This window comes from Egretta garzetta, unplaced genomic scaffold (assembly GCF_000687185.1).
Source record: "Egretta garzetta isolate BGI_Z169 unplaced genomic scaffold, ASM68718v1 scaffold206, whole genome shotgun sequence".
NCBI classification, from domain to species: domain Eukaryota; kingdom Metazoa; phylum Chordata; class Aves; order Pelecaniformes; family Ardeidae; genus Egretta; species Egretta garzetta.
In genome coordinates, this window is record NW_009259984.1 from 2,633,716 (window position 1) to 2,658,935 (window position 25,220).

The following is a 25,220-nucleotide window of genomic DNA, read 5'->3' on the forward strand; positions in this document are numbered from 1 at the left end:
CAGATAAAACCGCAGAGATGACTTGATTTTTATTTTAGTTACAGGAATTTTGCAATGATGTTAATCTCCTGATTTTAATGGAGGTATTTATGTCAAGAAGTTCATTTATATGAACTTTTACAGACAGACCTTGAGTGATACATCTTTATAAGGCAACAAGAAATTGCTGCATGAGGATTTATCATGCAAAGTGCACATTTCTCTTGCTCAATCCTTATCATCTTGCTGATGTTTTGTTTCCACAGCCAGAAATCCTTTGCCCTGGAAAACCCAGAAATATAACTTGAAAAGCCGGCATATAATAATCTGACAACCAAGCAGCAACAGGAGCAAGTTAATGATATGGGATGAAACTCCTCCTGTAAGGAGGAACCAAGACATATTGCGTAACTGAGCAGAGTCACTGGCAGGCAGTAGGGAAAAAGATAACTAAATTATTCATAATTCCTTCCACACAGACCATTATCAGGCCAGTGGGAAAAGCACATCTGTCAGTCCTTTATATGACTCCCCTGGCTCCTTGAGCAGGAGTCCCTCTGTCCCAGCCACTGCTTATCTAGAAGCATCCAGCAGCTCCATAACCTCCTCTGTGAAATTCCCTGGATGGATCTCCTTCCTGCAAAACTCTGCACAAACTTTCCAGGTTAGCCTCACAGGTCATCGTGATGTCTGTGCTGGGGACACAGCCATTTGCACCAACAGGAATGTGCGGAGAAGTAACAAACAGCTTGCCCCTCCCTGGGTTCTCACAGATGCTGCTATCTGGCTGGTATACCGGTGTTACCCATGTGTGGTGACTGACCCTCATTTTCCATTGCATTCAACAGAAGAGATGTGTTTTCCAAGAGTCTCTATTTCTACCAAATATGACTTAAGGGAGATTTTCAAAGGACTAGGTGTCACTGATGGATTCTTTAACGATGCTGCTCTATCTGGAATTGCTGAGAAGCTGATTGCTTTGAAGTTTGCAGACAAAAATGGTCATTTGTGGGTTTGATGTAACTGTTAGTCTTAACCTTGCCTAGGAAGAGAGTTGGGCCAGGGTCAGAGAAGCTGGTGCTTGGGAGTGGTGAGCAGGGACAGCAGCAACTTTCCACTCTCTCTGACATGCCGAGGGCTGCTGCATGTCCTGGGAGAAAACAGGAATCCCCGCAGAAGCTCTGCTGTTCCCAGCAGTTCTTCCCTGAAAACAGTAGCATCCTTCACATTGTTGGTTAGCCAAGCATTAGGGCCGGGCTGAAAAATCCATGCTATCTACGTAGGCAGGCCTAGACTTGAGGAAAATAGCTTGTCTGTGCTAGAGTTAAGCAACAGCATACTTGCTCCTGCAAAATCCTGCTGGACCTTGGTCATTTTACATAAAACTGCAATAAACTTTCTGGGTACTTGCAGACATCATGAAAAAAACCCTCTCTGCAGAAATACATTCTGACCAACTCTGCTTCTATCTTGTAAGAGATAGTAGTTACATAGCAATGACTATGGTGGGTAGATTCCTATGTGTAGATAAATTGTAGATTTACCTGGGGTGAAATCATGTACATTCAATGGAAATAATTAGTCACTGCTAATTAGGATGAGTGCATTCACCTCATCCTTAAATAACCTTCTAAATAGCTAAATTGTGCCTGTTTCTCTTAGCTCCCTCTGACAGGGATCCCAGTGTAAGTCACACATAATATGTATATAAATCATGCCTCTCCTATGTGTATGAAGGAAGGGGTTAATAAAATCTCCTCGCTTCTCCCCAGCTAACATTTTGCCATGGTAAAGATTGCTCATTTTATTCTTCCACTTGTTTTCTTATTTTGGCTATTTTTCAAGCCATGCTAATACTTTGCTTTTCACTTCAGTAGTTTCTAAAATACTCATCAAAGGCCTCTCAAAAAGCTAACCAGTGCCCCCAACTATCCTTGAGACCTCATAATTTAATGAGGCCTCCAAATAATGCCAATTAGGGCATATCTGCAGTGTGCACTGCAGGGCAATACAAAGACACTGAGCTATTCCCTACCCAACATGCTGCTGCCTTGGGTGCTCAATTATATGGCATCCTTGCATCAGGATAGCCCAAGCAGGGAGTTCAGTGGGACACAGCATCCTTTTTATAAGCAGAGATTGCTTTGGCCCTATCTTAGCTTTCCTGTTCCTTTAATATTCTGTTTTCTAAAGCTCATTTACCACGGTTATGCCAGACTACCTTGCAAAGCTCTTTTGCCCACAGTTTAGTTCAAGCCTAAGAGTAGCAAGGTCCCTGTTCTTTCTCTCCCTTCAGAGCAGTACATGTTGACATCTTGCTGCCTGCATGATGGGAAAACAGACTTACGTTTGATGTCCAGAAAAAAAATAGCTTACTCAGTCTTTGCTTTGCAAATAAATCTTATTTGCTCTGTTTAATATTTACCAGTGCACATTAACTTAATACTATCCAGCAAAATGAAGAACAGGGAAGAAGCTCTGTGAGAGGTCCAGCACTGTAAGTACTATATTACACTGTCTTAGAAGTCTTTGAATTCATGTTGTCTGTGATCTCTGCTGTTCATTGCACAACATTTAATTATGAGAAATTTTTTGTACAGTAATTGGAAATGATTTTAGCTTCTGGAAGCATGTTCTAAATGTTGAAAACAGGATTCAGTCAGTGATCCAGCTCCTAGCTATAGAGGCAGGATAACTGGGAGATGTGGTCCAAAATGGGTATTCAACAGTCAATAGCAAGGTGAAGAAAAAAACCTTGTCTCTGCTCCCAGAGGTGTAAATTTAGTTGCAATCTCAATGTCTTGACTACTCCAGGCTGATGCCGGGCTAATGAGAGTAGCGTCCTTGTGCCTCCAGTGTGCTTAAAGACCAGGCTACTTGCAGTCATGTGGCCTGGAAGAGAAATTAGTACTTACCAGACCAAAATTAATTACCTCTATTTAGAATGCCTTTTTTTTTTCAGTCGATGCTTTTCACAGAATCACAGAATGGCAAGGGTTGGAAGGGACCTCGGGAAATCATCTAGTCCAACCCCCTGCTAAAGCAGGTTCACCTAGAGCAGGTTACACAGGACATTGTCCAGGCGGGTTTTGAATATCTCCAGAGAAGGAGACTCCACAACCACCCTGGGCAGCCTGTTCCAGTGTTCTGCCACCCTCAAAGTGAAGAAGTACTTCCTCATATTTAACTGAAACCTCTTATGCTTCAGTTTGTGCCCATTGCTCCTTGTCCTGTCACTGGGCACCACTGAGAAGAGTCTGGCTCTGTCCTCATGATATCCACCCTTAAGATATGATTCTGTGTGATTCTGTGATTTTTAAGTGTTTATGAGATCCCCTCTTAGTCTTCTTTTCTTCAGCCTAAACAAACCCAGCTCTCTCAGCCTTTCCTCATAGGGGAGATGCTCCCGTCCCCAAATCATCTTTGTTGCCCTCCTCTGGACTCTCTCTAGGAGTTCCTCATCTTTCTTGAACTGGGGAGCCCAGAACTGGACACAGCACTCCAGGTGGGGTCTCACCAGGGCAGAGTAGAGGGGGAGGATAACCTCCCTTGCCCGGCTGGCCATGCTCCTCTGAATGCACCCCAGGATGCCATTGGCCTTCCTGGCAACAAGGGCACACTGCTGGCTCATGGTCAGCTTGTCGTCCACCAGGACTCCCAGGTCCCTCTCAGCAGAGCTGCTTTCTGGCAGGTCAGCCCCCAGTCTGTACTGGTGCATGGGGTTAAACCACTGCAGGTGCAGCACTCAACACTGGCCCTTGTTGAACTTCATCAGGTTCCTCTCTGCCCAACTCTCCAGACTGTCCAGGTTCTGCTGAATGGCAACACAGCCTTCCAGTGTATCAGCCACTCCTCCCAGTTTTGTGTCATGAGTGAACTTGCTGAGGGTATACTCTGTCCCCTCATCCAGGTCATGATGAATAAGTTGAACAAGACCAGGCCGAGTACCGAGCCCTGGGGAACTCCACTAGCTACTGACCTCCAACTAGACTCTGTACTGCTGATCAGAATCCTCTGAACTCTGCTATTCAGCCGGTTCCCAATCCACCTCACCGTCCACTCATCCAGCCCACACTTCCTGAGCTTCCCTATGAGGATGTTATGGCAGACAGTGTCAAAAGCCTTGCTGAAGTCATGGTAGACAACATCCACTGCTCTGCCTTCATCTACCCAGCCGGTCATGCCATCATAGAAGGCTATCAGATTGGTTAGGCATAATTTCCCCTTGGTGAATCCATGCTGGGTACTCCTGATCACCTTCTTTTCCTCCACTTGCTTGGAGAGGACACCCAGAATGAGTTGTTCCATCACCTTTCCAAAGATGGAGGTGAGACTAACTGGCCTGTAGTTCCCTGGGTCCTCCTTTTTGCCCTTTTTGAAGACTGGAGTGACATTGGCTATCCTCCAGTCCTCAGGCACCTCTCCTTTCTCCAGGACCTTTCAGAGATGATGGAGAGTGGCTCAGCATTTTATCCAGCTTTTTAGACATGCTGAGCACAGGTCCCATACTCAGCACTTCTACAGCTTATATCTCCAAAGTTTCATACCGAGCAGCCAGAAAAGGGGGAACCCAGAATTAACAACTCCCCATGAAAACTTTGATGTAAGACCTAAACCTGGCATTAGACACACAGCCTGAGGCAGACCCTGGGGTGGAATCTCATGCTCCAGAATAAGTATACAGCTGCTATGAACAACATTCAGATAATTTCTATTTTCCTGCAGGTCACTGCTTGCTTCATGTTTTTCAGTTTCTGTCATTTAAGATAATTTAGGTGAGGTACCCTGTGGAGAACATTGTTCTCCAGTATATTTCATGGCTCTTCCCCTGAAAAGGGCAGAAGAGAGACTGTGGGATTGTGTAGAATTTGCTTATGCATGTTAAAGGAAGAGGAAAGGTCATGAAATTGCGCATACACAGCAAGACAGATTCCACTATAGATTCTCCTAAGCTCCTGAGTCTTGGGCTTTGCAACCTTATGGATAGTTTATACATAATAGAGAGAGTCAATAAACTTTCTTGATTTATCCTCAATTTGATGAAATATTTAAAGCATTTTTTTTAAAAATAATATAGTTCTCGAGTTCAGAACTGCTACACAAGAGGCAAAAAGATATAAACAGTTTAAGGGGTGAGCATTTAGATGGATTTTATTCACAGCTATAACTTACACTATCTCTGTATCACTGCAGTGCTTGAAAACCCAAGTGATAACAAGACCATGGGTACTACAGAAACTTATCAGCAAAAGTCAGTCCCTCTGCCAAAGTACTTACAAAATACATGGGGGCCAGCCAATAAGTGAATTCAAAGGCACTTAGTAGTGCAATGAGGCCATGCTGGTCAGAGGCAAGAACTATTTCAGGAGTAATACCTCACAAAAGCCTACACAACATGGACTTGTTCCTGGTGATGTCACGTAAATATCTTCCTTCCTTTGCTCTTTGGAGGGTAACTTATAGAACTGTCTAGAAATAGACTATCCAGGAAACCAAGTAGAAGAGTATTTCTAAATAGAGCAGTAATCCTCAAGACCTGACATCTGAAAATCAGTATCTAGAACACAAAACCTACTTTTATGCAGGAAAGATAAAATTCTCTAGATCTAAAAATTGCTCTATTCTTTCTTAACAGAACTGTTCAGAAGGAAATGAAGTCTGCATTGTATTTATGTTTATTACTTCTTGGACTTCAAGTCCAGGGTCAACATAAGTCCAAACTCAATGATGAACAGCAGGAACAAAAAATACTTCGTTCCTCAGAAGACCATTCCCAGTCTGAAGGTGAAAACTTGGCCCATGTCAAAATAGCCTCCAGCAATGCTGACTTCGCATTTAAGTTTTACAAACAGCTCAGAGAGGAGGTGGGCAACAAGAATATTTTCTTCTCTCCTTTGAGCATCTCCACTGCCTTTACAATGCTTTCCCTGGGGGCCAGATCAAACACGCTCAGTCAGCTGTACAAAGGCCTCGCCTTCAACCTGACAGAGTTGGAGGAGCAGGAGATCCATAAGGGATTTCAGCGTGTCCTCCAGCTGCTGAATGACCCTTACCGAGATGTCCAGTTGAGCATGGGCAATGCCTTGTTCACAGATGAACGGCTGAAGCTGCTCCAAAAATTTTTGGGTGATATCACAAATTTTTATTATTCTGAAGCTATTCCTAGTAACTTCCAGAATTCTCCAGAGGCTATAAAGCAAATCAATAACTACACAGAAACAAAAACCCATGGGAAAATTGTCGGTTTACTCCAGAGTCTTGATCCAGACACTGTGATGGTTCTGGTTAACTACATTTTCTTTAAAGGTGAGTGACAAATACGGGTAGCAGTTATACACATTAGCTCTGGAAGTCTTATTCAGATCTAAGAAATGTAACTTTTTTCACACTGTGAACTTATTTTTTCATCTAATTTAAAATACGTCTTTCTACTTTTAAATGACATAAGGAAATATTTGAAAGCCAAGTATGAAGTAAAAATAAAAAAGAAAGAAAAAAAAGGACCATCAATGTCATATCAGTTTTAAGCCAGGTTCAGAGCTGAAAATATTCAGAAGGGATGAGCTGGGAAACTTATGATGATGTGTTGAAAAGCACAGGTGTTTGTGCAGCACATGGTCAAACACAGATGACACTTGCGTGAAAGGCATAAGTCTGGAGTCTGTATAGTGGGGGTCTGTGGAATTTTTACTGTTGCCTTAGCAGGCAAAAGCTCAGGTCTTTCCCACAGCAACCCTCAGCCTATATTTTTCTTGCGTGATTTTTATTAAAACCATTGAAATGACGTAAAGCTTATTTTCATGGCCAGGGAACAAGCAACCTTAAATTGAGATAGGCTTGTGGTTGCCTTCACAGTTCAAATACAGTATTTTAAGCATCAACTAATGTGACATGCCTTTATTAGTCTCTTTTTTTGGTTTATTCCATTCTATGCACATTCTTTTGTTAAAAGGCTACTGGGAAAAACCTTTCAACAGTTTGTCCACCAGAGATGATGACTTCTTGCTGGATGCCAAGAATTCTGTTAAGGTCAAAATGATGCATCAAAGCAAAGCCTTTAATGTCCATAGGGATGAGAAGTTGTCTTGCTGGGTAGTAGAAATCCCATATAAAGGAAATGCTGCTGCATTGTTTGTTCTGCCTGATGAAGGGACAATGAAGCAGGTGGAGGATGCTCTGCTAAAAGAAACAGTGTTTAATTGGATGCAATCATTTGAAAAAAGGTAATCATTTAACTGCTGTCTTGTTTAAATATTGAAAAGGCCATAATTACTCATCCAGGCAAAGTAAACCTCAGGATGCCACAATTAGTTGCTAAGCACAGCTCTGAGGATCAAGCATTCCATAGTTTCTTTAAATCAGATGAGGTATTGGGCAATGTTGTACGTAAGGGGAACCCTATCCTCAGCTCCCCTAGTCACAGTGGGCCTGCTGCCAGCTGTGAGGATCCTGCACACAGGTTCATTGCTCTCAGGAGCCTGCCTTGAGTAGGAAGAATCCAGTTCAAAAGAAAATACAATTTCTTTTTCTCCAATCTGGATGATACTTTCCAGCCAGTCACTTTCATAAACCAGCACTGTGCCCCTGCACCTCTGATCAGATTGTGGCTGGTGGGACAGGTACCTCAGTTTCTGCTTCTCTAATGTGGGATTTATGACTGTCATAGAAAGCCAAACCTTAGCTCCATGGGTATTTGGGATAAGTGTTTACCTGCAACAGCTATTGCATCGAGGGATCTTGCAATAATAAAGTCACATTTTTTGTTTATTTTTGAAAAGAAAAATCTACCTGGACCTTCCAAAATTCTCCATCTCTGGCTCCTATGATGTTAAGAGCCTGTTTGAGAAAATGGGTGTGACAGAGGTGTTCAGTGATGACGCTGATCTCTCTGGAATAGCAGAAAAGACTCTTCTGAAGGTTTCCAAAGTAAGTATGCAAACAGAGATGGTAATTAAGAGATTTGTCTACCTCACTTACATGAGGGTTTTGTCTCCACAAAATAGACTGATCCCACTTCTGAGTGTAGTCATGGCTCACTGATAGTAATAAAAGGAGGAGAAGGTTAGGGATTAAATGTCTGTTGTTCCTACAGTTTAATACCAAATTGTTTATTGCATAGTGATTCTGCAAATTCTCTTGAAAGTCCCTGAAGAAGAAAACAGATCTGGAAAGAACAGGAATAATTTCACAAAAATAGCTGGTGTAAAATAATTAATGCATTACAAGAGTCATAGTTATGAAATAAGTTTGGGAATAGTCATTCTTATCCTACATATACACCTTTCATCATTACTGCATTATCTGAGCACCTTAGAATTTATATGGACAACAGACTTGTGGGACAGGGATAGCCCCATTTCACAAAGAAGAAACTGGCACACAGACAAGCAATTTCTCTAGTCTCCCAGGAAATATATGCCATGTGTCATGGGGGAAATGATCCTTCCCTTCTATTCTGCACTTGTGAGACCATCCCTGGAGCATTGCATCCAGTTTGGGGCTCCCTAGTACAAGGGAAATCTGGACATACTGGAACAGAGCGAGTCCAGTGAAAAGTGAGCAGGATGGCTGCATGGCTGGAGCACGGGATGTATGAGGAGAGGCTGGGAGACCAGGAGTTGTTCATGCAGGAGGAGGGAAAATGAAGGGAGGATCTTAGTGCTGTCTTCAGATACCTATTAGGAGGGTGCAGAGAAGATGGACCCAGGCTCTTCTCGCAGGTGCACAGTGACAGGACAAGAGGCAATGCACACAAGATAGAAAATGGGAAATTCTCATCAGATATGAAAAAAAATTCCAACATGGGGGTGAACAAAAACTTGGATGGATTTCTTAGATAGGCTATGAAATTTCAATCCTTGGAAAAACTTGAATCCTGACTGAATGAGACCCTGAGCAACCTTAGACTCAGTGTAAGGTGGTTGGTTGCACTGGATGACCTCTAGAGGTCCTTCTAACCTATATTATTTAATGATTTTGTGATTCCTCACACTGAATTAGGATTTTTTCTACACACAATGAAACTGATGCAAAATGAAAAACTTCTTCTGTGTTAAATATTAAGAACAGAATCTTACTCTGAGAAGCAACAGAACAATAGTGCTCTCTATGCTGCTCAGTCTCTGCAAGCAGCCAGGTTTGACTCTGCCAGAGTGTTGAAGAAAACTCTCCCTGAACTCAGAGAAAACTTTGCTTGTCTTAGAAAGGCTGGACATCAGTATCTCTTTCACACCAGTTCTAGATTAATTTTGTACTTTCTTTTAAAACTACTTTCTCACAGTGTTAAAGCAAGCAAGTTTGTTCCCCAGTTGCTTCTCACTCTTCTGTACCTTGATTTTAATCTTTGCTTCCCTTGCAGGCAATTCACAAGGCCGTGGTGGATGTTAGTGAAAACGGCACAGAGGCTGCTGCAGTGACCGTGGTAGAACTGGTACTGTTGTCTGCAGCGTATCCTCTTCCTCCTCACATCAGATTCAACAGGCCCTTCCTGATGATGATTGTTGACAAAACCACCCACAGTATCCTCTTCATGGGGAAAATTGTGAACCCGGCTGCCAAGGAAGACTAGGCCAGAGCACTTGTACTCCCAAGTGCAGAGAAGAGTGCTTGTGCACATCCCAGGGACATCTTTGCAAAAAGGGACCAGAACTGATCCCTAATTAACAGATAAATAAATAAATATTACATAAAGTTACTCTTAATTTACAAGCAGACAACTGGGGACAAGCATGAAAGGGCCATGTTTACGAAATGTCCCAGGCCAAATAAGCAGCTGTGGGCTCTTCAACAGAAAGTCATTTCCCTGCCTCACTCACCCATCACTGGAACCATGGTCCCTTGCATGCAGATAAACCTTCCTACTCCTGGATGAGAATCTCCCTGTGTCCTGCATGTCAAGTCCTCAGCTCAGAAGCCCTTTAGCTGAGAAACCATCCTTTGCCTCCCTCTCATTCCACTGTGAATCCCAAGAGAAATCTCCTTTGCCTTTAAAGTCCTTCCAAGTCTCAGTGGCCAAGAAGGGAAACAGAAACACAGATGTGTGAAACCTTTCCTGTCCTAGGTGGTGGATGCTCCTGGGTAAAGAATAATCCTTTTCCTTCCAGCCTGACAACTGCCTCCTATGAGCTCCCAACCCCTTGCTCCCATCATTATTCCTCATTAGTTGCTCCAGAGTAAGCGGCCCAACTTTTCTGGCAGGGCAAAAATTTAGCTTCTGTGTCAAGTAAAGCTGCACATCATTGCAGAAATGGTCATCCTTCATGGTCTTGTGCATGTACAGTAATTCCTGGGCTCCCTAGGAGAACTGGATGTGGCAAAACCCACCCTCTGGTTCCAGCAATTGGTAACAGCAGCCTGGGAGGTCATGCCTCCCTTGTCCAAATGCCAGCTTCTGCAAGCTCAGGCTGATGAGCACCTCCAAGAGATCCCTTCCCATTGAGCTGATGTTTGGGGTGCAGCATGATAACTCGGACACCTTCCTGAGCACTGAGTAGGCAGAAACAGTGTTACCAGCAGCACGATGTGGAAAGCTGCACTGTAGCAGATTAATATAATTTATTGCTGATTAAAAATAGAGTAGGATAGTAAGAAAAAAAGACATAATTAAAAACACCTTCCCCACACCCCTTCCTTCTTCCCAGGCTCAATTTCATTCCTAATTCTTCTACCTCCTCCCCCTGAACAGCACAGAGGAATGAGGATGGAGGTCAGTTCATAATGCTTCATTTCTGACACTCCTTCCTCCTCATGCTCTTCCCCTGCTCCGACGTGGTGTCCCTCCCACAGGAGACAGTCCTTCACAAACTGCTCCAGCATGGGTCTTTCCTATGGGGTACAGTCTTCATTTTTTTCTGATAGAAAGACTGCCCCAGTGTGGGTCCCCCATGGCCCACAGATCTTGCCAAGAGCCCGCTCCAAACACAGGCTCTCCACAGGCTGCAGCTTCCTTTGAGGGACATCCAGTTGCTCTGGCATGGGGTTCTCCACAGGCTGCAATGTGTATATCTGCTCCAGCACTGTCCTGCATGTGCTGTGGGGGGACAACCTGTGTCACCAGGGTCTTCTTCAGGAGCTGCAGGGGAATCTCCACTCTGGCGTCTGGAGCACCTCCTTCCTGCCTTCTTCACTGACCTGCAGGGCTGTGGGGCTGCTTCTCTCACAGTTTTTTACTCTTCCCTCTCATAGCTGCGGTTCAGTTTTTACCATTTCCTCAATACACTTTCCCAGAGGCACCACTGCCTTGGCTGAGGGACTCAGCTGTGTCCTGGGGTGGGTCTGTTGGAACCAGCTGGAACCGGCTGTGCCCAGCATCAGGCAGCCCCGGCCTCTCCTCACAGAGGCTGGCCTGCAGCCCCTGCTGCCAGCGCCTGGGCACAGACACCTGATACACAGGAACACAATCCTCAGTAAGATAACATTAAGTTCACTATGGATAAGGAAGTTTAACAGATGGGTAGAACACTTTGACAGCACTAATGAACTGTCAGGAGCTGCCGTAAGGATCCCTTCACAGTGTCATCTTGGCATCAAGAGCTGGTGGGCCTCCACACACTTCACAAACGTAGCATGAGCTAAGCGACAACCCCTCCTCCCAACATTTCCAGTCAGCTCTGCTTTCCACCTGAGGAGGGGCAGGAATCAAAACTTCACCCGAGAGGGCCTGGGGCTCCCCACTGATTCGGGAGGGTTTTGGCTTCTGGCTAGGTTGGGTCAGAAGTGCAAAATGCTTCTGCTACTGTGGCTTGGCTCGGGAAAGCCCCGACAGGTCATACGGATGGGAGAAAAATGGAGTGTGCATATTTGCAGTGAGAGGTAATAGGGCCTTTCATGTGGGCAAGCAAGACCTTTTCACAGACCTATGGGCAAAAACCCCCCAACCTCTAGTCAACTTATTTACACAGACCTCAAGATTTGCTTAATGAAAAATATTTTCTCTTTAATCATCCCCTTGTCTCCGGACTTTAAAGAAAGAATACCAGTAATGCTTGAAAAATGCTGTATGGAAAATCTTAGTCAGCTATACCTGTCTAACTCATTTTCTCTCTCAGGAAAATGCAATCAATAGTTTCAGCAGTGCTTGAAGGGGCAAACCTCTGCTGCTGGAGCCAAGCCAAGGATTTCGGCTCTGCACAGGGCTGCCAGACTACAAGTCTCTTTATCCACAGCTACTAATACAGCTGCACAGTCATTGCTCCCCGGCTTTGGAGTGGTGAGGTTTAGGTGAGCAGTTAACTGTGCACTACCTGGCACGTTAGAGGGGAGGCGAGAATGAGAGTAAATAGGAAACTGTTTGTATTACTTCATTGCTTCCCTCCCTCTGTGCCCACTTCTGGGAGATGAAAACAAGGAACAATCTCAGTATTTTTGTTTAGCTGTAAATATTAAATATCTGAAAAAGACACCTTTGTAAAAATTCTTGATGCTTTTCTTACGAGAACTTTGAGATTTTCTTATAGAAAATAGTGCATGTCCATTTGGTGCCCTATGGGTTAAAAACAGTTATTTGAGGGTGGAAAAATCATTTCAGCTGAGAGGGTATTTCCCAGCAATGCTTTGTAACTTCCCTACAACTGCAAATAAGAACAACCACTCCAAAAAGGTTTAAAAGGCAGGCCAGTGATTTCTCAAATAAGCAGTTAAGTTCAAAGACTTTGTTGAAGATTTATATGGGTTTTGGAAAGGGGTTTAAAGAGTTGGAAGAAAGCAGGAGTGTTGAGCTGATTTGCTCAGGAATTTTAGTTCCACAGTGGAACTAGGGGGAGTATAGCAAGAACATGACAATTTAACAGAAAAAGTGAAAACTTTACAGATGTTCAGAAAGCCTGCCATAAAACCAAAGGCAATGCAATGGCCCAGCTGTAGATACCCTGAATTAGCTCCAGCTGAAACTGAAATTCTGCCAAGAGGTAAACGTATCACCCTAGGCCAAAATAACACCAGCAAACTGCAGAACGTTCACATTTTTGGGAGCAACATAGAAAGAAGAGGATTGGGAGCGTAAAATCTCTCTGAAGAGGACAAGAAACCCTTGGCCACACTGCAACATCCTGATGCTCCTTGCACTTAAGGCATACTGACCCAAGGGAGAGAAAACTTGGAGCCAGCACATGGAATGGACTGCTGATGCTCTGTGCCCCTGAGTTATCAGGGGATACCTAGCCTCACCTCATCCGCCACAAGCACAGTACCTGTAGGTAATTAGCTGAAAAACAAGGATATGGATTTTGATCATTGATGGATTTCCTTGTCAACCAAAATAGCAGCATTGTCCCTTGCCATACAGGAGTATGCAAAGGATCTGTAAGTGCAATGAGGGATAAAAATGGACTGCATTAGTTTTACAATGTTTTACCTCCATTCTGCATAGATTTTAACAGAGAGGTCTCTCTATGCCTTCATTAATCACCTATCTCTGCTACTTTTGGTGTCAATGCCCTATCTGAGAAAGCAGGCATTACTGAAGTGCTCAGAGGCAGCAATGCTGTTGCAGGAGTCAGAGGGAGCCTGACCTGGCACTGCCTACAGTCAGCCATAAGTGGGGATAGAGGTTATCTGAGCAGTGGTCATGTTTTGTGCTTCCAAAAAGTCTGACCCAGCATTCAGCAAAATTAAGGTTTATGAACATCAATAGGGAATGCTGTAGGCAACAAACTGGCATATTTGAAAAGTAACATATTGCACTTGAAATTTACTGTGAACTCTCTTGATTTCTCTGAAATGCACATATTGAAATAATAACCATAAATAGCCATCAAATCAGAAAGGGTCAGGAAAAAAAAAACATGATTTGTCCTTGGCTAACATAAAATTGTATATTAAAAATGTACTACAAAAGATTGTTACATTGGAGTCTTTTTCTGTTCTAGGTCTTTTCAAGTTCCCCTTTTCTGTAGGGTTATATTACCTCTCATTTTACTAAGGTACTACCTTTACAACTGCTTTGCACGGAAGGGAATGCATCTAGGGATCTCAGGTCCACGTGGGTGAAAGGAATTCCATAAGACTGTGGAGAAGGCCAATGCACCCACCTTCCTTGCTTGGAGAAACAGGCACTGGGAGCCCACTTGGCATGAGTTATTTCTAGCAACACCTGGACCTCCTTGGTGCTTGAGAATTTGAGCGAAGAATTTCTCATGAGCCTTTGGGAAAACTGCTGGCTTAGCTATTATATGCACAGTCAAGTTGATTTTCTTGCCAGCTATATTTCTTTAAAGATGTGACAGTACAGGCAAAGCTGGGGCAGCTTGTAACAAAGGGGCACATCAGGTTTTTCATCTTTTAAAACTGTAGCTATTGCTAGCTCTGCTAATGCTGTCCATGAAACTCATTTGTAAATCTGTGAGTGTTTAGGCAAGTACATCACATTTGCATCCAAATTTTGCATGCTATGTGAAAGTCAATGGGAGCTATAGATACATATCGACTGTCTGTACTGCAGGTGGGATTGTTTATAGCATTTAAATATGGTACTGAAAAAGGAAACAGAAGTCCACAACTCCTGCCTAATTTAGGAATACAGCCATTCTTTCCAAACCTCTGCAGGGTCTGTGACATTCACTGCAAAACAGTGCCTTTGCACCGCTCCTTGTTCAGCTCTCTTTCAAGAGCAAATTGCCCAAAACTGAGCACTAACTCTTCTGCTCTGTGACGGACAGTCTGCAAACCTGGACATTCACCTTAAGATCTAAAAAAAAATCAATAGGTGAAGTGTTTTGACTGTTCAGAAAGAAGTCAAAGCCAACCCTTATGAAGCAGTTTACTTGGAAGAAACAGGTACGTCCCCAAAACTGCAGATGGCATGAGACCAAACTTGAGATGCTGGTTCCCCAAATGTCCCTGCTCCCCCATCTACCACCCTGCCGAGGCCCACGTGTGCACATGGGAAAGGGAGAAAGCGGCATCAGGATTCATTCTCCCTGGCAGTATCATTTTTGAACAACTTAATTTCCCATCTTGCAGGCTTCTTGCTGTAAGGATGTTTGGTAGTCCATAAGGGTTGTAGGCAGGGGGTGACTTGTGTGAAAGTCCTCTCGTAACTTTTAAATTAGTTGGATGACATCAACACCTCTAAACTAAAAAAAAAAGGTATCTTAAATAAAAACTCTGATCGCCTGTCACTTTCCCATCTAGGTCCCTATCTCTTGCATTCCCTGTGCTATTACAGAAGGAAAGTAAATTAGATATAAGCTAAACATGAGCCAGCGCTCTGGCTCAGCCATTGAACCACATGTTGTAAGGGTTCAGGGGAAGAATTCTCAGTTGCACCAAGGAAATAGAGGGTTTATTCATTTATAGATATTCCTAAAAATGAAGCTGTTTAATCTGGAACTGATCTGAAACACATGCAAGGGCCTCGGCATAACAACAGAAACAACTTAGAAAAACAATATAAAAAACTAGCTTTCCTAAAACTGCAGATTTAAAGAAAATCATTTTCCATTCATTTCAGATTTGCCTTTCACCAGGAATATTACTAGCTAATAAAACTTTCAGAGCACCAGTAATTATGGGTACTGCTTGGTGAATCCACCTGTCATCTGGTTGCAGGGTAGATACGCCTGATTTCTGCGGTCCAAAAAAATTAAATAACTATCTAAACAGAGTTTCATTGGATATTTCCTAATGATTTCTCTTTTGCTTCTCTTAGCTTCATTTTCCACTGTTTCTCAAAAGCCTCATGAACAAAGAACTTCATTCTAAAATGACCCAGGATCATGTTTTTCCTGATGGCAAAATATCAGTTAAAGCCCAAATGAGGACCAAACTGAGTAAAAATTACAGTGAGCCTCATGAGCACTGAGTGGCTGCCTGCCTGGGTGGTGAAATCCCATAGACCTACTAAATCTCCTGTTGTTTATTTTACAGAAAGGAAAATGAAAGAGGCATAGAAGGCCCATTGGAATGAAATGCTATATAAACATGGGAAAAAATTCACTGGAGTACAAATTTTTATCAGTTGCTATGTTTACATATACTTGAGGCCAGAACAGGCCAGAAACCTATGCTTTGACAACACAAGCGTAGTCTGGTCTCTTGCTTTTCGTACAGTACTAATGGGGCAATGCATTTCTTACTCTCCTTGGAAAAAGCCCTTTTCCCTCCAAAGGTATACTTTCTGAGCCCATTTGCCTCTGAAGTTCTACTCTGCAAGGGAGAAGTACTCCTTCCCTAGTTTTACTCGGTGCTGGTTGGCTTATATGGGATGGAGGCTTTTTCTTGCCAGGATATTCGTCTCCATGGGCTGCAACATATAAGTTTGCAATTCCCTCACAGGTGATAACTTCAGCATCTTGCACAGCTGAAGTTTTCCCCAGAGCTTTTGAAGGAGCTACCATACCCCAACTAAAATAAGACCATGTCCCTCTCTTTGTACTGGATCAGAGCCTGAATACTCCTATTCCAATATGGAAAATTATAAATCCCCCTACTTTGCTCCTTCAACACTGTAAGGAGTACTCTACTGGTGAAATAGTAGTGTTTGGGGGTTGTACGTTCAAAGGAGACTTTTAAGAAGTGATTAGAGAGATTCTCTTAAAATAGGTTTGAGTACCAGTGGATAAGGAGTGAAAAATAAAGTATTTGTTTGGCAGTATCATAAAGGAAATTATCATAAAGGGCAAATCAGAAATGGGAGTTGGCCTCTTCATACTGAGCGGGAGACAATAGAAAAGGTGCAGAGAGTTTGCAAAGAGCTTGGAAACAAAAGAGAAGCAACTACCAATGCAGTAATAACAAAGAAAAGCTAGTGAAATCTTCAAAGGGTGAAAGCCATGGGTCTGAGTCGGGAAAATACATGTTTATGAAGCCCAGAGAAAATAAACATGCACCCCTCACATTCTGTTTATTTATTAATTTTCTCAACAGCCTGGCTGCTGGCTCCAGGTGGCAATGCCAGCTCAGGCTCCAACTGGGTTAACAAAGGCACACAGAGGTTACCAAACCAGCAAGCGTATTAACATGATGGCCAGACCTGGAAACCACGAAGGCTGTGCAAGGGCAGAGACTAACCCAAGCATGACTGAGGTCACATTTTTAATACAGTTGAATTCACAATCCTTCATGCACACAGACACCCAGGTTTCCCAGTCACATACTGAGCTCACTGTAATTAACAACTCTCTGTTCCTCTAAGTGTCTGATATAAAGCTCTTTACAACGGCCAGTGTTCTTAACCAGTAAGTATCATCCTCACTAACAGTTAACGTGCCTGCTCCTCTGGTCTGGTCTTCCTGGACTGGACTCCAAGAGTTTTTTATCAAACTTCGCACATGGTTTTACTTTCTGTGAAATCCGGGCTGTTTCCTTGAACTCTTCATCATGCTGAGCCCTATGTGATATAGGGATCAAAATTCTGAGGGATGTTTTAGGGAGGGCACAGTCAGACTAAGTAACTCTAGCAATATCCAAGGTACTAACCATCTTCATTTGTCAATTTACCACTTAAAGGCTTCCTACTTAGCCTTAACTGAAGGACATATCATCACAATGCTATGTTGCTAACTTTGGTCTAAAGGCTTAGTTAATCCTAAACCCATAAACTAGGAAAAATTGTTCAACACTCAGATAGGAAAGGAACTAAATTAGGCATGATTTGATATTTGTGATCAGCTTAGTGTCTGTCGTGTTTAGTCAAAGAACTACATAAAATATAGTTGACTTCTACTTTTACTGTAATTAGGTTTTAGTTAATTTAAAAATTTCTCTAGATTTTGAGATGTAACTGTCTGGGAGGTAAATAATTTTTCATTGACTGAAATATTATCTCTTTCTAGCAACCAGACACAAGAAAGAGAAGAAAAGTGACACTTAGCTTCAAAGGAAGAGGTTGTTTTTTGAAGTATGAGATGCAATTTCGAAAAGATGTTCCAGGAACAAATGTTGCATCTGTGACATGCAACTAGCACTATAACTTAACAGGATTTCCAGGATTTATGAAGAAAACAGCTTTACTTGTTATGTCTCAATTTGGAGCCAGACTGCTGTTGGCTTTCCTCTGAAGACTTTGAGTCAGAAAAGGAGGGGACAGAAAGTATTTGCTACAGCCTCCGTCCAAGAGAAGCTGTGTGAAAATCCCATCGCCTCTCATTTCTGGCATGAACCTTAGGAGACAGCAAGAAACAGCAGAGCCATTGGGACCCAGGGGTGCTCAGTAAGTGCTGGTTTTGCTCTCTTGTCCTGGCATGCATCATGTATTTGTCTGTGTCCAGAAGAGCAATGTTGTCACTGCTTACTCTACAGCTAATGTAATGACACTATTTGCTCTCTTTAATGTATAACAGTGTGCTCACTGTTTAAGCCTGTTCAAACAATATAAAAACAGTGCAAAAATCAGTAAAGGTCAGATGAATATGATAGGGTCCTTCTGAAAGTGCTGCGGATACTGTTAGATTTTAGTAGCTGGGGACATTAAACTCGCATTAGCTATCTGTGTCATAGATTAACTCATTCAATAGATTAATTCATTCATGAACAGCTGCCACAGCTGACTATGGCAATGACAATCTACCCTGTACAAAGAAGCTCTTCTTTAGCCAGCTGAGAAGGTGGATGAGTTTTTCACTGTTGTGAAAATGATTTTTGAATGAAACTTTTAAAGAAACAGCAATGGGGCAGACATGGATCTCTGAGCACAAATTATAGAAAGCTGCAGGATTTCTAGGAAGGAGTAGTTCTCACCATTACTGCATATCTAAGCTATCCATGTCTTTGGTACAGAGATAACGGCTCCCTGTACAGCACATAGAGACTATCAGAGCAGAGGCCCCCATAGCAGAAATAGATCCAGGGTGTCTCATAGCAGAAAACCTCAGGAAACTCAAAAACAAATCTGCAGCTTCATATGAATGGACCCCAAAGCAGACATCCTACCTCTGGCTGTTGATGGGGTGGGAGGGGAGGGATCTGAGTGACATGAAAGGATCAGTGCCAATGTGGAGAAGGAAGCTCAGGGCCTTTTCTGTGCGGGTGACTGAGAGGTGGGGGAGACTGGGGGAAAGAGGGAGGATAGGATAAATAGACCAATAAGAAGATGAGAAAGAAGTGGTGATGAAAGCATGCTGAGGATTACAACATGGAGCAACAGCAGGACTTGACCATTTGGAAAATACAGAGGCAGTTTCTCATATCTGATGTTACTTACATTATTCAGAGAAGTAATGGTCCCAGAAGAAAGTGAGCACAATCCTTTTTTTGGGGTGTGCTGCTGAACAGGTCCCATGCTGCAGCCCCATGTCAGCCCCTATGTGACCACCACAGTGAACAGAAAAAGCAATATTCCTTAAGTGGGGGTGGGACCAGCATGAAAACCAGGCTTATCTCAAGTAGCCCCCAGCAACACTGACTTTGCATTATATTCTAAAAGCAGGTCTTGGCAGAGGCAGGTGACAAGGTCAATATCTTCTCTCCTATGAGTTTCTCCATGGTCTTTGCAATGCTCTCCCAGGGATCAAAATGACAAAATGGAGTCAACTACACAAAGACTGGAGAAGCAGGAGATTCATGAAGGTTTTCAGTGTCTCCTCCAGATACTGAATGACTGTTACAGGAGTTGATGACCAAGCATCACTGCTCCACATACTTCTGGATGATGCCCAGAGGTTGCATGATGCAAACATTTTTGCTAGAAACTTCCAGAAAACTTCAGACGCTGAAAATCAAATCCATTATTACAGAGAGATTTAAAAAAAAAAAAAAAAAAAAAAAAAGCAAAATTATGAAAGAGAACAGAGATTTTTTTTAAGGGAAAGATACTTTGCCACCTCTGAGAGCATGTAACCCTTCCCAGGAAGACCATCTGACACTGCAGAGGCAGCTCAGGAAAGGGAGGAGAGAGTTTCAACCTTGGGACACCATCCTAACATTTCTGTTGCAGCTAAGGACTCCTGCCATAGTCCAGCTTTCACCCACTGCCTAACTGTGCCTAAACATACACACTGATGCACATGTTGTTGTTCTTAATAGTTCTGCAGTTTTACACATTTCTTGTATTCAGACCCACCAGCCAGATCAGTCTTCGTTCTGACCACACCTCTCAGCTCCCTTCTTTCTCATGTCTAGCTCAGAAGTATCCACCCTAAAGCCCTTTCCTCTTCAGAATGAAAAAGGAAAGCTGCTTAGCAATAACTTCACTTTTCTGGAAGAATTTTGCATATATATATTAATTTTCCACTCTCTCAATTTCTTTCTTCATGTATCATCTGAATTTGGGATCTCTAGCTGAGAAGAGTTGAGAGCATATGGCACACTTGACTGTATATGTACTCATGATACATACAGGACACTGCCAAGGCAAAAGTCTCAAGCGATTCTACAATTTACTGTTGTTAACTGATTGTCTATAAGTAGCTTTCCACTTTGGGGGACTCCACATAACACTTTTACTGCAGTAATAATTACCCTCATTTGAACCCCAGAGTCCTTCACCCCAAGGTGCTCACCTTAGCCTAAAGCAGCTTCTATTCCCAACATCTGTGCAATGGTGTGCTGACTAGTCAAAACATGCATGGAAAATCTGCAAAAATTAAATAACAGAGAGAAAATAAGAAAGAACAGAGAGAGCCCTCGCTGGTGTTGCAACATGCTGGAACAAACACATGGAAATTCCTGCCGCAGTTCAAGGTGAAAAGGTTGACTTTGTAGTATCCTCATTACTTGTAAATGGCACTAGGATGTCGCACTTAGCAATTATTCCTTACATCTTGAGCTTCTGGCAGGGGATAGAGTCGGGTGAGTAAACAGCACCTACAGGAGGAAAAGGGGTTTGTAACAGAGGCAGCCCTGTGACCTAAAGCCAGTGCAATGTGGCTGCCCTGGGATGGCTGGAAGTGACTCCAAGAACTGAAACACCTTGGCGAAACAAGCTCTTCTCTTAGACAGAACCAGGAATGAAAAGGAAATTAGGTCGTTCCAACAGATTCTAGTGCAGGTTTCCAGAAGGCTTTCTGGGGAAATCCTGAGGACCTGAGACCTAAGAATCTGTAGAGGGATTTGAAGGGACAGTTCATTTCCTTATTCTAAATGCTTGTTATTAATCATTTCAGATAACAGCCACTTCAGATGCAATGAAGAATATCCCTGCCCAGTGTCAATGAGCTGCCACTCCGAAAAACAGCTCACTAAAAGCACCTGCTTTCGATTCTGAAACCCTTGTGGCCCACCACCCTTGATTTAAGGACATGCTGTGCTCAGCCTTTCTCTGCGCTGTCTGTGCTACCAAAATTGGTTTTGCCTGTTTTCTTTCAGTGGAAAAGATCCACCATCCACTGCCCATCACTTCCCCTCATCTTTCTCCCTGCAGCAGCACAGGGAATAGGGAAGTGCAGCAGCCACTGCAGGTGTTCATCCACTGAGATGCTCTAGACAATGTTACTGTCTGTAACTCAGACCCTGCCCCTCGTGGTTTGCTTTATGCATAGGCAAAAATAGAAAACAGTGTAGGATGGCTAAATAGCAACACTGATAGACATCCATGCTGCTGTCTGTACTGATTGTGATAAATGCCGGGTTACTTTTAATTTTCTTTGGCTACTGGGTTGGAGGTAAGAAGGCACCAGAGGTCCAACAAGCTTTTACTACAAGGGCAAGACAGCACTGCATGAACCACAGTCCCACTGGTTCTTCCCTCTCTCCATTGCTCAAGACTCACCAACTGCAGGAACACGACCAGCTGGTCATTACCAGGGAGGAGTTGGGATCTTTAACAAAGTGTTATGTCTCAGGTCTAAGGACAAAAGAGGTTATAAATTATCTGCTTTAGACACCTGCGAATTCCACATTGCAGTTCATCATTTCATGGTCTATCTGTGGTTTCTTGTTGGTTTTCTTCCACTTCTTCCTACTGACCAGAACCACAGCCTTCTTCCTGACTGTTTTTGCAAATGTGAATTCAATTTATTGAGCAAATAACTGCAGATTTCACCTTGCTAGATCACCCTCCTCTGCTTATACTACCTGAGTCCAAAAGATGCAGGGCCTCCTCCAGCTGACTGACGTGGCTGATTTCCATCTCAGACCTGGGACCAGCTGGTCTCTCATGCCCTCAATATTGTTCTCCTCAAACACACATGAAGGAAGTAGGAAAAAAGCAAAACTCAAACAGGTTTCATAAGAGCACTGCTATTAATAATATCTCATAGCGATTTATCATTACCAGAACTTTCCATGCATAATTTCTGTCATATATTCCTTGTGCTTTCATGGCACTCAAGAGTTTCAGTCACCAAAAGCAGAACTCAGCTGCTGCTGGAGTGAGTGTGCGTGGGCCGGGAGCCTTTCCCCTTGGAGGCAGGCTGGTGCCTGTTCATAGTCCTCCACACCCTTCCCTAATCCCCACCAGTCTCATCCCCAGATCTGCCCCGAGTGAATCAAACACCATGCCAGAGCAGTGCTAACAACCAGTTTCAAATTTGCCCTTTGAATGAATAACATTGTCAGAAAACCACTTTTCATTTTCTCAGTAAATGAGCTGAAAGGTTCTCCAAGTGATCAGCATGTTTAGTCTGACCCCAGCTGAAAAGCTGCGCGTTACAGAGCTGGGGGAGGTACTGTAAAAGTCAGACAAAATTTGAAAGAAGCTTTTTAGAATACTTTTCCAGTTCAGAAACTGTCAAAACTAAATGCTTTAAATTTTCATCTAAAAACTATTTGGGGAGAGACTATTCAGTAGATTCAGCAAAAGCTTCAGCAGTTGCTCTGGGCAACCCAACACAACATGTTTGGCTGAAGACGAGTTTTGACAGGAGGATTTCACCCTGTCAGAGGCTCTTCTCTTTTTACCATGCAGCTGACCTCCCTCTAAGTGGAAAGTCCTTCAGCATTTGTGAAAAAAAGAAACACAGGCAATATCTACATTATTTGCTGTTCCTCAGGAATGATTATCTGTCTTTGGTCTGATTCATGTTTATGATATAGTCTGGGTTCATAACACTGTTTAACAGCAGAAGGAATATGAACAACAGGACAGACTCAAAGAGCTCTGCTGCTCTGACCTTCTCCCTGTGCATTGGAAATAATTGACTAGAAGAGGAATAAATGTCTGCAACAAATGGCCAGATTTAGAAACAGCTACTGAGCACCAGATCTTCCACAAACTGAAACTTTCAGGGGCCCAAAGGGACCACCGGTAGCAATGCTCAGCTGTTTCTTTTAGCTTGCCATCTCGTCACCTCCATGGCCAACGTCCTCCAACAGCTGGGTGAGTTTATGAGCTGCAACAGAGAAAGGTAGAAAGCATAAAGCCAGGAGGCTGAATAAAAAACAATTCAAGTCTTCTCAATATAAGCAAACAAGGTTAACAATTAAAGTAGGCATGGAGGCTCATTTTTACTGAATAAGAGATATTTCAGGCCATTCCTCTTCACCAGAAGCCATCAGGTAACTCCTGCCTGCTAATATCAGTGCACACTGGGCACTCTTTGGAGAGATTGTGCTGGATGTATCTGTGTATGCCCAGGTTACTCGTGGTGATGGTCAAGACCAGCTGGGTCTGTTTGCTATGTGGCTGTAATCACCATCTTGTAAATAGTAGCAGACAAAATACAATCAGTGACAGGTAAAACCATCTAAATAAATGTTGAATTTGCACAACTGTCTGTTTAGGCATTAGGAAATACAGCAGTTAATGTAGCACTGACAAATATGTCTCAAGACCCCTGTGCAAATATTCTGTGGTACTATCTTTACATTTGCTTTTGGGGAGGCACCTTGTTTTTATTTTGAAATAAATGCTGGATATTGCTTAACTCAAGTATATGAATATCTGTGGTTGGAAGTGAGACTGAGTTCTCAGAGTGGGGGGCTTCCAGCTTGTATCTGTACACCTTAGAGTCACAACTTGTCAGCTGGAAAAACAGAAGTCATGGGTTGTCCAGGCAGCTGATAACCTGGCAGAGGGATATACAGATGGCAGGATGAGCTGAACAGAAATGCAAGAAGCATTTTTCCTCAGGCCTAGGAAGGGACCTAGACAAAAGCATCCCCTTTACTAGAGGGGGGAAAATTCCTTCTATCCCACAACAGGACCAGAGAAAATACAGGAAAGCAACATCATGTTGGTACTAAACCCTCCCTCCTGGCCTCCCTCACCTGCAGCAAAGTGTGAGCTCAGAAACTCTGGTGCGTCTGTAATGCTCTTTGGCTTCATGGATCCTTCACTGCTACAATCCCTCCTGCTCAGTAGCTCCGGTGCAGCTGATCACCACAAAGATACAGACCAGCCTGATAACACATATGGTGTAAGTCAAACAACAATAATTCCTGAAAAATGTTCCTCTCCCCGTCAGTATTTCCATTATTTTTGCAGTGTTAGTGTTGGGTAAGAGATCTGCCACACTGATCGGAACACCAAAAGCCTTTTTCTTTAATTTGCCAGAGAGCTGAGGAAAAGGAGATAGACACGAGTTCATGTTATCTCATTAAGATGCTAAATTATTCATAAAATGTCCTCATAAAATTAAATATGGGAAATGTCATGTTCACAGATAAGTGGCTGCGGCTGCTACAGATGTGAAAGATGTTTATGAAGCAGATGCTTTCTCTAGTGACCTTCGGCATTCACAAAAGCTGAGCAGCAGATCAGTAACTATACAAAGCAGAAAACACATGAGAAAATCACTGGTGAAGCCAAAGGTTTTGATCCCACAGACAAGGCAATAATTTTTGTCAGCAACATTTTTCTCGGTTGTAGGAAGCATAAGGCAAGAATAGTAGGTGTAGTCCTGCCAGGTCTCACTCACTGATGTCTCCCAACTCTCTCAGGCTTCTGCCCAGCCACCTCTGGGGTGCCAGGGAGGTCCTGGGGGCACTGTGTGATCCTGTCCCCACTCAGGAGCATGTCCTGTGAGCAAGGACTCCAGCTCGGGGACACCTTGGATGAAAGTACCTTCTTCTGGGAGCTTGTGGCCCTGCCTGACCCAGCACTTGGAGCCTTTTATGTAGAACCAGAAAAATGCTGAGAGATCTCTAAATCAATTTTTTTTTAATGATTTGCAGCAACAACAGTGTTAAGGGTACTTCTAAAAGATCTTAATTTGCAAACATACAAGCATAAATTCCATGCTTATATGGTTCTGAGCTCTGTTGATGCCAGAAATACCAGTAATCCACCTAAAAGCTTTGGAAAAGCCCGAAGAGAGTCAAATTTCTAATGCTAACTGTAGTCTCAACTCTGATTCACATTTGCCTAAAGATGCTTGAAGCAGGAAAGTTTTTTTCCAAGGAAGAGTATCTGGAGTTCTAGTGACTGA

At 43.1% G+C, this 25,220-nt stretch overlaps 1 protein-coding gene and 1 long non-coding RNA gene across 4 annotated transcripts in view; both read left to right on the forward strand.

The window, feature by feature from the left end:
• The window catches only part of LOC104127802 (alpha-1-antitrypsin), an 11,812-nt gene extending 2,241 nt beyond the window's left edge, over nt 1-9,571 (forward strand). Inside the window, exons 2-6 of one of the 3 annotated variants that reach the window (XM_035896016.1) lie at nt 246-2,476; nt 5,615-6,285; nt 6,932-7,202; nt 7,758-7,905; nt 9,338-9,571. In XM_035896016.1, the coding sequence (XP_035751909.1) occupies nt 5,631-6,285; nt 6,932-7,202; nt 7,758-7,905; nt 9,338-9,547 (1,284 nt within the window). In that variant the 5' untranslated portion in view covers nt 246-2,476; nt 5,615-5,630 and the 3' untranslated portion in view covers nt 9,548-9,571. The remainder of the gene's footprint in view (nt 1-245; nt 2,477-5,614; nt 6,286-6,931; nt 7,203-7,757; nt 7,906-9,337) is intronic. The other 2 variants (XM_035896017.1, XM_009640507.2) reach the window with 2 other exon arrangements.
• A 7,779-nt stretch (nt 9,572-17,350) lies between these two features.
• On the forward strand, nt 17,351-24,665 carry LOC118452478. Its single transcript, XR_004842244.1, has 3 exons — nt 17,351-17,386; nt 17,751-18,127; nt 21,018-24,665. It is a non-coding gene; the product is annotated as an uncharacterized LOC118452478 (long non-coding RNA).
• The last annotated feature ends 555 nt before the right edge of the window (nt 24,666-25,220 follow it).